The following is a 14,980-nucleotide window of genomic DNA, read 5'->3' on the forward strand; positions in this document are numbered from 1 at the left end:
CAACCGTGACTTTTTTGACGCACATAACAATCTTTGACTCAACTGAGACATTTTTTGGTGCCACTATGGAGTGTAGTCTGGATAGTAATTCTTTTATCCTTAGGGTATCTACCTTAATGGTCCAGATTCCCTACAGCAGGCGTGGATCAGGGAGAAGCCTATGCCTGATATCCTCATCAGTACTGCGGCCCCTTCATCTACCTATCTGAATGGTAACAGTTTTTTGTGTGTGAGAAGATTGTTATCCTTAAGCTTGGCCAGTCATATTTAGTGATGAGCGAATCTGTCCCTTTTCGCTTCGCTGAAATGGGCAAAAAATTGCGAAACAATGGAAAAATTGTGAAATGCAACTTTTTTGACATTCGCAACATTTTTTGACATGACCACGATTTCATTTGAGGCAACCGTGACTTTTTTGACGCACATAACAATCTTTGACTCAACTGAGACATTTTTTGGTGCCACTGCGCATTTTTTGCTGTGCCATTTTGTGCCCGTTACACGAACAAAATTTGTCATTGGCGAAATGTGGAATTTCACTGAGAATCCATTTCTGCTGAAAAAATTTGCACATCCCTAGTCATATTTTTTTTATTATGTTTTTACTTATTTTAAAGCAATTATCTGTTATCTCTATTTACTATATTTGGTACTTTGTTTTAATTGGCACTAAGTTGATTAGTACATCTACTTACTAACACGCTGGTGGCTGGTTGAAACAACTTGCTTTTTCAATTCAACAAAAAAAAGGGATAAGTATATGAACTAAAAGGTTTACAGCAGGTTTGCCAGAAGTTGCATTCCTTCCTGTACTGTATACTGTATCAAATTATACAAATTATTCTTAGACGTTTAGACATCCATGCTACTTCAAAGCTAGTTTGGACATTAAATTTAAAGGACCAGTGTGTTTTTACTCTGATTCCAAATAAGTCTACAGGCTACATATTATCATATACATGTTTAATCAAGATGAACATATATGTTTAAAGCACACAAAAAATAGACTTATACAGAACAAAAGAAATAGAAGCAAAGTATGCATTCACTTACCTGTATTTTGTCTTCTCTGAAAACCAGGAATTTAATCAGTATTATCATTGCAGCAGCTAATAAAAGCTTTGAAAAAAACTTCATTCTAAATAACAAAGGGTAAATGCTGAAAGATATTAAAATACAGATTTTTTTAAAATATATTAAAATACAGATATTAATATACAGGCCTGTCAAATATTCCGTTTTGGAATCCTGAAGGATTTCCAGCAGTAAAAGATTTTCCTCATTTATAAAGGTTTTCCTTAACATTTTCTTGACAGAAAAGTTTTAAATGAATTAAAGTGGTGGTTCACCTTTAAGTTAACTTTTAGCATGTAATAGAATGGCCAATTCTAAACAACTTTCCAAATGGTCTTCATTTGTCTTCATTTTTTTTTATAGTTTTTGAATTATTTGCCTTCAGGTTCTGCCTTATTCCAGCTATCAAAAGTGGGTTAATGACCCCGGCAGCCAAAACTTGTTGCCCCGTAAGGCTACAATTTTGTTGTTATTGTTACTTTTTATTACTTATTTTTGTGTTCAGGTTCTCTCATTCGTATTCCAGTCTCTCATTAAAACCCTGGTTGCTAGGGTAATTTGGACAATAGCAACCAGTTGCTGAAATTCCACAGTGGAGAGCTGCTAAACAAAATGTGAAATAATTAAAAACTACAAAAAATAAAAAATGAAGACCAATTTCTAAGGACTCCATATACCTGCACTGAAAAGTACAGCTTCTACCTAAGTGTAGGTACATAGAGCAGAATGGAGGTCAGCCTGAAAACGCCCACTGATGATAAGCCTGTCAGTTTCCAAACCGTGCATCATGTATTTTGGAAGAAAGTTGTTGTTCTTATATGTCTTTTTGTGAACATAATTGAATGTACTCTTAAAAAATTGTTGACTCTGTAATAAACTGCTGGCTAGCAGTGGGTTAATACTTCTGCTGTGTTAGTTCAGGTACAGATACACACTGGAACTTTTGATATATTTATTAGAACATGGCAGGTAGATCTGGCCTGCTCCATGCTTGCTCTCAGCTTAACAGGAAGCACACAACAGGAACAGGAATATCATCATCATCAATTAATGGCAAAACAGCAAGAATGCCATTAACCAAAATGTCTATACAAGCAGGTTACTACATTCCTCCCTTTTTAGCAAAAAGTAGATCTCAAAAATATATATATATTATATATATGTAACCAACAGTTATAACTCAGTTCTAAACATTTTAAGGCAGAAATGTCCAAGTTAACAATAACATAGTGGCATTATAAGTCCAGTCTGTCAGGAGCCTTGCGTGCCCGTATCGGATACCTCCGTTCACCCTCAGAGGCTGTAGCACTGGTTGGATTAGATGGATTGTTGGCATCTGGTTCCTGTGAGGGCGCTACAGGTACTTGAAAGTCAATGGTAGAAAATGAAGGAGGTACAGGTGACACACTCTTATCTGGAACCAGATGCTCCACATGGACATGAATGTGACGATTACCAATTTGAACCTCATACGTCAGGGGACCCCTTCTATGACAAATGGTCCCTGGAGACCAAAGGCGCCCTGAGTGGCGGAAGTCTCGAACCAAGACCTTATCACCTGGGTAAAAGTTTCTGATTCTTTGTCTGGAGCTATTATGTGCTTTGACTTGTTGCTTCTGATGTTTCTCCACTGTATCAGCTAAAGAGGGTTTAAGCAAATCCAACCTGCTTCGGAGGTGCCTCTTTAAAAACAGTTCCGCTGGGGTACTTTCAGTGACTGAATGTGGCGTATTCCTATAATTAAACAGAAAACGGCAAAGTCTCAACTCTCCTGTAGTGCGAGCGGACTCACTGGCTACTGAGTGTTTCATCCAGGCTTTTTTAAATGTCTGAACAGCCCGTTCAGCAGCACCATTTGAAGCTGGGTGATAAGGTGGAGTTAATTTGTGCCTGATACCGTTTTGTTTCAAGAAGTACTGGAATTCCTGAGATGTGAACTGAGGTCCATTATCTGAAACCAATTCCTTTGGCAGACCATAGGATGCAAACAAATTACGAAGCAAGGTAATCGTTTTCTCGCTTGTACTCGTTTTAGTGGGTAACACCTCCAACCACTTGGAATAGCTGTCTATAACCACAAGAAATGTTTGCTGGTTTATTTCGGCATAGTCAATATTGATTCTTTCCCACGGCGATGTGGCCCATGTCCATGGGTGAAGGGGTGCAGTGGGTGGCTGATTTTGTACAGAAGCACAAGCAGTACACTGACTTACAAAAATTTCTATATCTTGATCCAGGCCTGGCCACCACAGGTAACCACGAGCTCGTGCTTTCATCCTGTTTACACCTGGATGGCCTTCGTGAAGTTCATGCAAGAGCCTCTGACGATATTTTGGGGGAATGACAACCCGTATCCCCCACAAAATAACAACCTTGATCTATGGAAAGCTCATCTCTCTTTTCAAAATATGGCTTAAGGATTTTGTCAGAGCTGTAGTTTGGCCAGCCTTTGGAAGTAAAGTCCCACACTTTTGCAATAAGAGGATCACGACTTGTTGCAGCTGCAATATCTTTGCAAGAAATAGGTAGTTCCTCTGCAAATGAAACTTGAAAAATGACACTTTCGTCATGAACATCTGTTGTATATGGGCACGGAAGCCGTGATAGAGCATCTGCATTCCCATGATCCTGAGAACGTCTATATACAATATCATAGTCATATGCCAATAGGAGTAGTGCCCACCGTTGCATTCGAAGTGCTGCCAATGTTGGAATTGCTGATTTTGGCCCAAGAATGGCCAGAAGTGGTTTGTGATCAGTGACCAGTGAAAACTTCCTTCCATAAAGATATTTATGAAATTTTTTTACTCCAAAAATAATACTTAGTGCCTCCCGCTCTATTTGAGCATAGTTGCGCTCTGTTTGTGTTAGGGTTCTAGACGCAAAAGCAATTGGATCTTCTTCTCCATTAGGCAGTATATGTGATATAACTGCTCCAACTCCGTAGGGTGAGGCATCACATGCTAATCTGAGTGGCTTACTAGGGTCATAGTGTGCTAGCCACCTGCTGTTCATTAGTCTTTGCTTTGCATCCTGAAATGCTTTTTCACACTCGGCTGACCAAGCCCACTTGGTATCTTTCTGCAAAAGTTCATGTAAGGGTTGTAATAATGTTGACAGATTTGGAAGGAACCGTCCATAGTAATTTAGCAGTCCTAAGAAGGAGCGTAGTTCAGACACATTTGAAGGTGAAGGTGCATTAACAATAGCAGTTAACTTTGTTTCTGTTGGGTGAAGACCTTGTGCATCTATGCGGTATCCTAAGTATTCTACAGACTCCTGGAGAAAGTGACACTTGGACAATTTTACTCGCACCCCAGATGCTTTTAATTTTGATAACACCTTATCTAACAGTGCCAAGTGCTTTTCAACCGTTGAACCTGTAATTAAAATGTCATCCAGAAAACAGACCACATGATCAATTCCTTGAAGAATCTGATCCATTGCATGCTGAAAAATTGCTGGAGCTGTAGATACTCCAAATGGTAAGCGCTGGTATTGGAACAACCCCTTGTGTGTGTTGATGGTAAGAAATGGCTTTGAATCCGGATCCAGCTCTAGCTGTTGATAGGCATTTGATAAATCAATTTTGCTAAAGTATTTACCTCCAGCAAGTGTAGCAAACAAGTCCTTTTTTGGGACCACTACAATTGGGGCAGCCCAGCTGCTGTATTTGACACGAGCAATGTGGCCTAACTTTCCACATACTGTAATAAACTGCTGGCTAGCAGTGGGTTAATACTTCTGCTGTGTTAGTTCAGGTACAGATACACACTGGAACTTTTGATATATTTATTAGAACATGGCAGGTAGATCTGGCCTGCTCCATGCTTGCTCTCAGCTTAACAGGAAGCACACAACAGGAACAGGAATATCATCATCATCAATTAATGGCAAAACAGCAAGAATGCCATTAACCAAAATGTCTATACAAGCAGGTTACTACATTCCTCCCTTTTTAGCAAAAAGTAGATCTCAAAAATATATATATATTATATATATGTAACCAACAGTTATAACTCAGTTCTAAACATTTTAAGGCAGAAATGTCCAAGTTAACAATAACATAGTGGCATTATAAGTCCAGTCTGTCAGGAGCCTTGCGTGCCCGTATCGGATACCGAGGCAATATGCAAAATTGAGTTAAGTGAGAAAGGTGGACTGCTGACATATAGATGGGAGATTGGTGAGCTACCCCAGCCCAGAACAACTTCTAAAGGAAGTTCAGGAAAGGGAGTATTTTACAAAGAGCTAATATGATGAAAATATGATGATAATATGATGTCCCTTTAAGATAACATTTAATTAAGCTTTGTAGCCTTTAACTTCTGATTGACTCCTTATCCTGTATGTGCACATCTATTCATGTAAAGATGACTTACCTATGTTTGTAGTGTTTAGTAATCAAACTAAATGCTTCACTCTCATTGTTTTCTTCTGGTTTTCTGACATAATGAGGTTCACCTGAAATCATTCTGGAACATATCAAAGGTACTCGTGATTAAGATTATATTCATATATTATAAATTGTATTTCTGTCTGTGCCTTGTGCATACATTAATCATTTTGCCTAATTATTTTATTAAGTTTGTGTTCCATGCAAACTCATCAAGCAAACTCAGAAGTGATGATTTTATTTCATTCATTGGAAAAAATGAATAGTTTTACTGTTAGCCCATATACTAACATTGTGTGTAAATAGATTTGCTTTTCTTTCTGCTGCCCAGCAGGCTATGTTCTATAGTTAAATAGCTATTAAGAAGGACAGCGCTGCTGCTTTTTGAAAGAAAAATTATATTCTACTTTGTTCTTCTTTCCTTTTAAGTTTCTCTTTATTTTTCCTTCTCATATTGCTATGTCTTTCTCTCCTCCTTTCATCCTGTTCTCTTATGTTCTATTTTTAAGCCATATCTCCTCTCCCGATTCTTGATAGAACTACAGAATATAGTAAGAATTGGGACATTAGTGGAGAAACCGATACAGCTTGAGGGTCTGTAGAAGCATATGTGCATTATTATGAGATAATTGGTGTGCATTCACATATATTACCATATCACTAGGGATGGCACCCATTGCCTCAACCCAAGTGAAGAGGAAAATTATGTTTACAGGCAACTATTGCCTAACAAAAACTTGCAGTTAAACTTTTACAGAGCAAATCAGTAGGAGAAATGTTAATTTAGTTGTTTCAGTTGCCTAATAATGCAGCATTTTAAAAGTGCCAAAAGTGCCCTGTGTGTTACTGACACATTATTTACTCTACAGTTTAAGTTATCCTACCGTTGCCATTGTTCTCAAATCAAACACAACTTTGCCTTTTTTAAGTCCCAGTACAGACCTGGTGATCAGTAAGTGTGAACATCCACTCGCCACTCCCCCTGTTCAAACCTGCATCCATTTGGATCGTGAGTCTAGGATCATATTTTTGAAATGTACCATATTTTCACCAGAACCCACTCCTGGGGCTCAGTATATCATGTTGAACCAGTCCAACTTATGGATAAATACATGGGACTCATTTATAAACACTGGGCAAATTGCACCTGAGCAGTAACCCATGGCAGCCGATCAAATATGTGATTTCATTATTTAACCTGCAGCTGGCTGAGAAACTGCTTGGTTGCTATGGGTTGCTGCCCATGGGCAAATATGCCCAATGTTTATAAATGAACCCCCATGAGTTCCGCAGGGGCTATCTAAGATGAGGCAACACTGACTTTGATCAAAACTATACCAGTAATTGGCACACGATATCCAAAAATATGTAACATAGCAGGGATTAGGAGAACACTTAAGTAGAAAGAGAGGTTGGTAAATGAGAAGCTGCCAATAATAACTATGAAGGTTTATTATTATGTTGTTTTGTCTGTGTGGATGATTTTACATATCAAGGATACATTTTATTGTATCAAGGTGCTATTGAAATATTAACATTTACATCTAGAAGGTCTCATTTATGATATGTAGGGCAAGGTTCAAGTACAAAAACAACAGGAACAAAGTCAGTTTTTTACACTAGTACCTTGTCCCACAGTGTTGTACCTGAATGTAATGTTAGATAGCCCCTAATGTAATGTTTCCTGTGTTTTTGCCTGGTTGGATTTTCTTAAAACTTGTAATAACTTTGGCCATGGGTTAAAATGTTTTTAGCCATCCTGAAAAAAAAAAATTACAAAAACAGGTATTCAGAAAGCTCCAAATTACAGAAAGGGAATCTCCATTTTAATCAAATGATTATGTTGGGTTGAAAAACCCAGAAAAACCCAACATAGTTCTCTGACTTCAGCTTATTCTTCCGCTTTTTCTTCTTCTTCTGGGCGCCCCCATATTCTAAACGCTAGTCCTCCTACAGTTTTTTTTAAGTGGTTCTGCCCACTTAAAAAAAAATCCACTTCCATCCATTAAATAAGTATTAATTCCAGGGTTGTTAAACTTTCCTGTTTAGTTACTGGGTATTTGCTGTTCAAAGTTAGAAAAAACATGCCAATCACATTTACTTTAATTGGTGAAGTGTAAAATGCTGTCAGTCTCACAATTTTTATCCCTGAGACCCCAAATTTTGCAAAGTTGTTCACTTGGGGACTGCAGTTCAAAAATAGGAAAAGTGGGTTGGGCCGCTAATTTATTATTTTTTTATTATTTATTTTTATTATTTTTTTTTTTCATTATTTATTTTTTGGTTTAAATTTAAAATGCTGCCATTCTCACACTATTTATGCCAGGGTGCCCACTGTTTGTAACTGGGTGACTTAGACTCAAGGTTAGAAAAAGTGGGCACACCCACCAATCGCAATTTACCTATTGACTTTTATTTGTTTAAATTTAAACTGCTGCTGTTTTTTTAACTATTAATCCTAGGGTCCCTAAACTTTGCAGAGTTAGTCACTGGGTAACTGCAGTTCCAGGTTAGAAAAAGGGGGCAGAGCCACGAACCGCCAGTCAGATGTCACTCGTTGACTATCAGTTGGGAAATTTAAGTTTCTGCCGTTCAGACACTATTAAAACCAGGGTCCCCAAACTTTGCACAGTGGCTTTTACTATATAACTGTGGTCCAGAGTTAGAAAAAGTGAGCGGGGCCAACAACAGATCAGATTTCATTTAGTGACTTCACATTTTTCAATCCAACATGAAGTTTGTTGTCAAACTTCCCTTTCTAGTTCAAAATGTTAAACCATATTTCCTTTTTTTCCTGTAATAATAAAACAGTACTTTGTACTTGATCCCAACTAAGCTATAATTGATCATTATTGGTGGCAAAACAGTCCTATTGTATTTATGTAATGTTTAAATAATTCTTTAGCAGAATTAGGGGCAGATTTATAAAAATGTAAGATTAGAGCTCACCACCTCCAATTTTTGTGAAATTGTGAACTTTCACCGTTTTGATAAATATGCTCTAAAATCCCATAGGAATGAATAGTAAGTGGGTGAATTTTTCTGTGGTGAGATCTCACATTTTGATAAATTTGCCTCATAAAGTATGGAGATCCACATAAGCGGAAAGATCCCTTATCCAAAAAACCCCACATTATAAGCATTTTGTATAAAAGATCCCATACCTGTATTATCAAGAGGCAACAGAAGATGTTTTTGGTTGGGGGGGGCCAGGGGAGAGAGGATTTGTGACACATGCAGTGGGCTGCAGAAATGTTTGGCCATGCCCACTTTTGTGGTCACACCCTTTAGACTCCACCTACTTTAATGTGTGTTTTCACCAAATTTCCAGGAAAACCAAACTGTAGCAGTGGGGGCAACATTTGCTTAGTCTGGTAACCCAAGACAAAATTTATAAGATTATAAGATTATAAGTGCAGTTAGGCAACAAATGGCCGGTTGCTATGTATGGGTTATATGACCTCAGCAAACCTAGCACTATTTACTACATGTCTAAAATTGATGGAACAAGGGAGCTGTATACCAAGTAAATAGTAAAAGTTTCTTTACTTTTGATAAAGTTATGGCAAGAGTTTTGTGAGTTTAGTTTTTGTTCAAAGAGGGTCCAGGCTTCCGCACGCAGCTGAGGATCGGTGGTCGGCCTGGAAAATGTGAAAGCAAACGTACCGAAGCACTTCTCTCAGTCAGGCAGAAAAGCACACGGCTGAGAGAAGCGGATTAATGTCTGCCCTTGCCCTAAAAGATTATTACTTGAGTATATGGCAGATTCTGCATAAGACATAATACAGTAATGGGTATCAGGACACTGTTGATTTGTAGCATGTTTTAGCAGCACTCACTGCCATGACATTACAAATGTCATCCCCAGCACATTATACCAACACAGGAATGGCTAATAGCATCATTGTATATACGGTTAGAGCAGTCAGTGCATGGCAGCAGAAACTGACACCGTAGGCACATTATATACTGAGAGGTGCTTTCAGGGGTTATTGGCACCAAAAGTACTTTTAACATTGAGAGCTGTGAATGCAGGCACTACAAGCACATTATACCATGAGAGGAAATTAATACTAGCACCCAAGTACATTATATGCAGAGGCTGTGGGGTACCCCAAGGACATTATATACAGAGAAAAGCAGTGGGTATTGATCCCCTAAGGAAGTGCTGTCCAACTGGCGGCCCGCGGGGGGGGGGGGGGCGACCCCCCTCTGTGTGGCCCCCCACCTGTCTGGCTGCTTTGATGGCTTACCTTTGTGTAATCCCTCTGTATTGTTTAAAAATTGAATCCCCTGTACTGTTCACACCTTCTAATCTCTGCATTGTTTACCCCTTGCAGTGTTCACACCTCAGGCTCAGGCTGTAATGGCACATAGGCAGCACAGGGCAGGGAGGGTATCGCACACACAGGCAGGGTAGGGCAGGCAGAGCATGGCACACACAGGCAGCATAGGGCTGGCAGAGCATGGCACACACAGGCAGGGTAGGGCTGAGTATGGCACACACAGGCAGAATAGGGCAGAGTATGGCACACACAGGCATCATAGGGCAGACAGAGTATGGCACACACAGGCAGCATAGGGCAGGCAGAGTGCTGCCTGTGTGTGCCATACTCTGCCTACCCTATGATGCCTGTGTGTGCCATACTCTGCCCTATGCTGCCTGTGTGTACCATACTCTGCCTACCCTATGCTGCCTGTGGGAGGTGAACCTGGCAGGGATTTGTTTTGGGAGTTTGTTAGCAGTTGGAAATAGCGATGAAATGGTCCCTAAGGTGTGTAATTATATGCTGGGGGTTGCTGTGCTATCCACAGGGGAGGAGGAGGCATATGGATTTAAGGGTACGTCTTAATATGACATAATATAATTCTTTCACATTTGAATGATGGTGTGAGTGAGGAAGAAGCATTTGGGTTTTTGCTGCACTACCACCATAGTGATAAAATGGGTGTGGTTTGAAGTGGGTGTGGTTTAAAGGGGGAGTGGTCAAAACTGGCTTCCATTAGCGGCCCTCCACTATGTATGCGAGAGAAATTCCGGCCCTCGGCACCGCAGAAGTTGGACAGCACTGCCCTAAGGATATAATATAGAGAAGTTATGCACCCCAAGCAATATACAGAACATTATATATTAAGAAGCAAAGGGCATTGGCACACCAAGGGCATACACAGGAACCAATGGATAACGGCACCACAGGCAGTAAGAGACAGCAAATACGGGCTCACCAAGGACGATAAACAATAAAACAAAGTGGGTATTGCCATCAAAAATACATTATATAGTAAGAAGCAGTGAGCACAGGCACTCCAAGCATATTATGATGTTTGAGATTTGCAAAACGGCAAAATTGTCGCGCGTCAAAAAAACCTAATGCATCAGCATTAAAGGTCCACAATTATATATAAACATAGTAATTTAGGTTGAAAAAAGACAAAAATCCAAACTTTTGGTCTACTTCAGTGCTATCCAACTGGCAGCCTGCGGCCCACCCCTCTGTATGGTCCCCAACGTATCTGGCTGCTGTGACTTGCTTACCTTTGTGTAAACTTTAAATGGTATCAGTACTGAGATCAACTGGCCCATTTAACTGCATGCATGGTTCAAACCTCAGATTCAGGCTGTAACCCCTGTATTGTTTAAACATGTAATCCCCAGTACTGTCCACACCTTTTAATCTCTGCATTGTTCACCCCCTGCATTGTTCACACCTCAGGCTCAGACTGTAAGTGCCCACAGCCATACCCCGCCTGCCCTACCCTGCCTGTGTGTGCCGTACTCCGCCTGCCCTACCCTACCTGTGTGTGTTATACTCTGCCTGCCTTACTATGCCTATGTGTGCCATACTCTGCCTGTCTTACCATGCCTGTATGTGCAATACTCTGCCTACTCTACCCTGCCTGTATGTGCCATACTCTGCCTGCCCTATGTTGCCTGTGTGTGCCATACTTTGCCTGCCCAATGCTGCCTGTACATGCCATACTCTGCTTGCCCTACAATGCCTTTGTGCGCCATATTCTGCTTGCCCTATGCTGCCTATATGTGCAATACTCTGTCTGCCCTATGCTGCCTGTGTGCGCCATACTCTGACCTATGCTGCCTATGTGCAATACTCTGCCTGCCCTATGCTGCCTGTGGGAGGTGAACCTGGCAGGGGTTTGTTTGCGCTATCCAAAGTGGCGGAGGAGGCATATGGATTTAAGGGTATGTCTCAATATGACATAATTCTTTCAAATATGAATGAAGAGTGATATCCCTACAGTGAGCACCAACCATTTGGGTTTTTGCTGTGCTACCACCATTCATATGGGTATGGTCTTAAAAGTTCTTGTGATAACATGGGAGTGGTTTGAAGTGGGTGTGGTGTAAAAAAGGAAGTGATCAAAACGGTCTTCCATTATTGGCCGTCCACCATGTAAGCCAGCACTGGTCTAAGTGAAACCTGCACAACTGCTAGCTGATCTAGGTCGAAGAAAACCCCATCTAAAGCCTCTCTTTAGACCTAGCCACGTTATTTACAATTTTGTTCTTTTTCCCATCACTGATTTTTCTCTGCCCCTCTCTTCTCCTCTCACTCTAAACTCTTCTGGTGTCCCCATTCTTTTCCATTTTTCCCTTATGCTCTGCTATCTACAGCCTACCTAATTTTATTTACACTTCTTTCCCTTTTTTTAATATTGTCCCCTTTCCATTTTCTGGCCTTCACCACAGCTACAGTACATCCACTAGCCCATATCACTTCCTCCTTATGAATCTTTTATTCGCCCTCTCCTTGTAGTCTCCTCTGTCTTTTAGTCATTCATTCTCACTTTTATCTCTCTCTCATCCCTCTGGCCCAAGTTGCTCGCCTCCCACCCTAGGTGCCTGCCAGCTGCTGCTTCCATCTTTCTGATGCAGCGACACCACTACACGGAAGTAGAGATGTAAGCAGTGGCGAGTCTGCTCAGTTTGGCCGCAACTTCCAAAACCGGGGGGAGGAATTCTGTGGGGCCACGGCCCTACTGAACCCCCAGTTGCTATGCCTATGTACAAATCAATAAAAATTCTTAAAATTATTCACATAAGTAAAATCAAATTCAGTGCAAAAAAATTAGTCGAGTGTCATAAAAAGCCACGGTCGCTTCAAAAACGGCACGCAACAAAAAAAGTCACGTGGCAAACATGCTTTGTGGATTTTTCACCATTTCACCACACATCCCTCCCCTGAAACTCAAACAAAAGATTTCCTGAATGCCACAGCAGCTATGCTACAAAGCTGATGTGCTAATTTCTGGGTTAGAGCAGCAAGCAGTCAAATTCAGGCAAAATGGCACCTTTCAGAAACTTCCTGCAGAGCTAAAAACATATTTTGTATGAATAATTTTTAATAAAGCAATTCAAATCTGAAAGGGAAGTATGCAGTACCTATTATTACAGAAACGTAGAGAAACTATATAGAGATAGGTGGCCATGGGGAAGAAAATGTATGATTTTTTAAATCTGAAGGAAAAAAAATATGATCATGGATAAATGGAGAGGGAGATGTTTCTTTTATTCACAAGCACTAGTATATTTAAACATAAACTTGGGCAGAAAAGTTGGCTTTTGTCCGATAAAAAAAAAAGTAACACACAATTGAAATTCCATTCATTTTAAGTGAGACTGAAAATTTTTACTGAGAAAAAATTAATAGAATGACAATCCATATTAACCACAGAAACGACAGCTTTTACTTGCCAAGTCTTTTCATGCAAATTTATGTGCTTTTTTTCTTTAACTATTCAAAATGTGGAAAACCATAATTTTGATAAATCTGCCCTAGAGTCCCAGTTGTCTTTGTGGACTCAACCTAAGAAGGGTGTAATAAAAGGTCACTATAACATTTATCATTTTTTAATTTGGATTTCATTTACGAAAACATTATGAACTAAATATGAATTTATTTGTTCCTGTTTTATTTCCCCTAACTTCTATAATGCTGTTAGGGGCCCACTTGCTTTTAAACTTGGCTTTGTTACCACAAATGTTTGACAGGCTGATCAGTGCAGTTTTGTAGGTTTGTAGTATCCTTTGCTTAATAGGACTATTGCTTATTCAGGTAGTTGTATAATATTCAAAGGAGATGAAACATGACATATGGGGATAAAACAGGGGAGGACATTGTTGATCTACCCAAGTGCTGCTGACCTGCATATGTTGTTGCTTTATAAATATATGGTAATAATATTAATACAACTCTCAGCATACAGTATTAAGGTTTAAAGCATGCTGGGAGCTGTACTCCTACACAGAAAAGTCAATTTCTATTAAAAAATATTGTCCTTTTGTACTTGTTCTTATTTAGATACCTCAGTGAAATCTCCCAAATAGCCAGTGAAACATCACATAACCTATAAGTTTCATATAAATTATTTTAACATATATAAAATTATTTTAACAGCAGTTTGCACTATGTGTACTGTGACTGTGTGTTCCGTATTAAACACTTGTGTAGCTTATGTTGGTTTAACATATTATCAGTACATGAATACTCTATTTAAAAATAGATGTGTTTGTATTTGTATAATAACCCTATAACATTCCAGTTTTAAAATAAATTGCTAATTTATTTCTTTATCATCATTCTCATTTGCAAAAATATTAGTGAAATATATAAATATATATGTGTGTGTGTGTATATATATATACTGTATATATTTTTATATATATTATATAACCAATAATCTATCATAATATATATGTATATACCTGTACTCAAATTATCGCAAGACTTATATTAAATAAATCTTAAAGTAACCCTTTAAAACAGGACTCATTCTTACCTTAAAACGTCACTTTTGTACCTTTGAGACTTAGATTTTTCCATATAGTAACATGTTCCTCCTTTACGATCTAAGTCTTCTGTTTCAGGTGCTTTGTTGTGTTTATGAGATAAGTTCAGTAGTTTTCTACTCCAGGACAATTAAACCACACTAACTGAACCTGTCTGAGGAGTCTTACCTGTTCAAGTTGCAGTTCCTCTTTCTGCGTTCCAAAGTCTTTCAGAACAAAAGAATCAGCAGCAGTGTTGTCATAGATATATATATATACATTTGTATATCTAGTATAAAAAAGAAAAAGGTCACTCACAGGATTTGCTGAATTAATTTTCCAAAGGTTTATTTTGTACTGTTTGAATTCTGACGAAGGTCCCTGTGGGGGACTGAAACGTTGAGCAAAATAAACCGTTGGAAGACCGATTTAGCAAATCCTGTGACTGCCGTTCTCCTGCATTGTTTATGTTGTTTCTCAGCACAGAATACCCTGGTAAAACAATTGTTTATGGTGTGCACCTTACATCTAACATATTATCAAGGGCTAATGCATAATGGGAGCTTTAGTCTTGTAACATCAAAATGTAATGTTATATCCTTAGTATGAAGTATAACAATGTATTAATAAAGTTCTGCTGTTGTCCTTTCTTTTGAATCACGGTCATTCATTGAAATTGTGGAACCCATTAAGTAACAGATAGCATGAAGGCGTGTATCTTT

General features: G+C 39.1%; 1 protein-coding gene across 3 annotated transcripts in view; it reads right to left on the reverse strand.

Moving 5' to 3' along the window:
* LOC100486856 (NXPE family member 2) overlaps positions 1-14,405 on the reverse strand; it is a 32,261-nt gene extending 17,856 nt beyond the window's left edge. The window contains exons 1-3 of one of the 3 annotated variants that reach the window (XM_031905623.1): positions 14,270-14,405; positions 5,457-5,549; positions 1,054-1,159 (exon numbers count right to left, since the gene is read on the reverse strand). In XM_031905623.1, coding sequence (XP_031761483.1) covers positions 1,054-1,159; positions 5,457-5,549; positions 14,270-14,313 — 243 coding nt within the window. In that variant the 5' untranslated portion in view covers positions 14,314-14,405. Of the gene's footprint in view, positions 1-1,053; positions 1,160-5,456; positions 5,550-14,269 lie in introns of those variants that run through there. The other 2 variants (XM_031905621.1, XM_002940451.4) reach the window with 2 other exon arrangements.
* Positions 14,406-14,980: the final 575 nt, after the last annotated feature.

This window comes from Xenopus tropicalis, chromosome 7 (genome assembly GCF_000004195.4).
Source record: "Xenopus tropicalis strain Nigerian chromosome 7, UCB_Xtro_10.0, whole genome shotgun sequence".
Lineage (NCBI taxonomy): Eukaryota > Metazoa > Chordata > Amphibia > Anura > Pipidae > Xenopus > Xenopus tropicalis.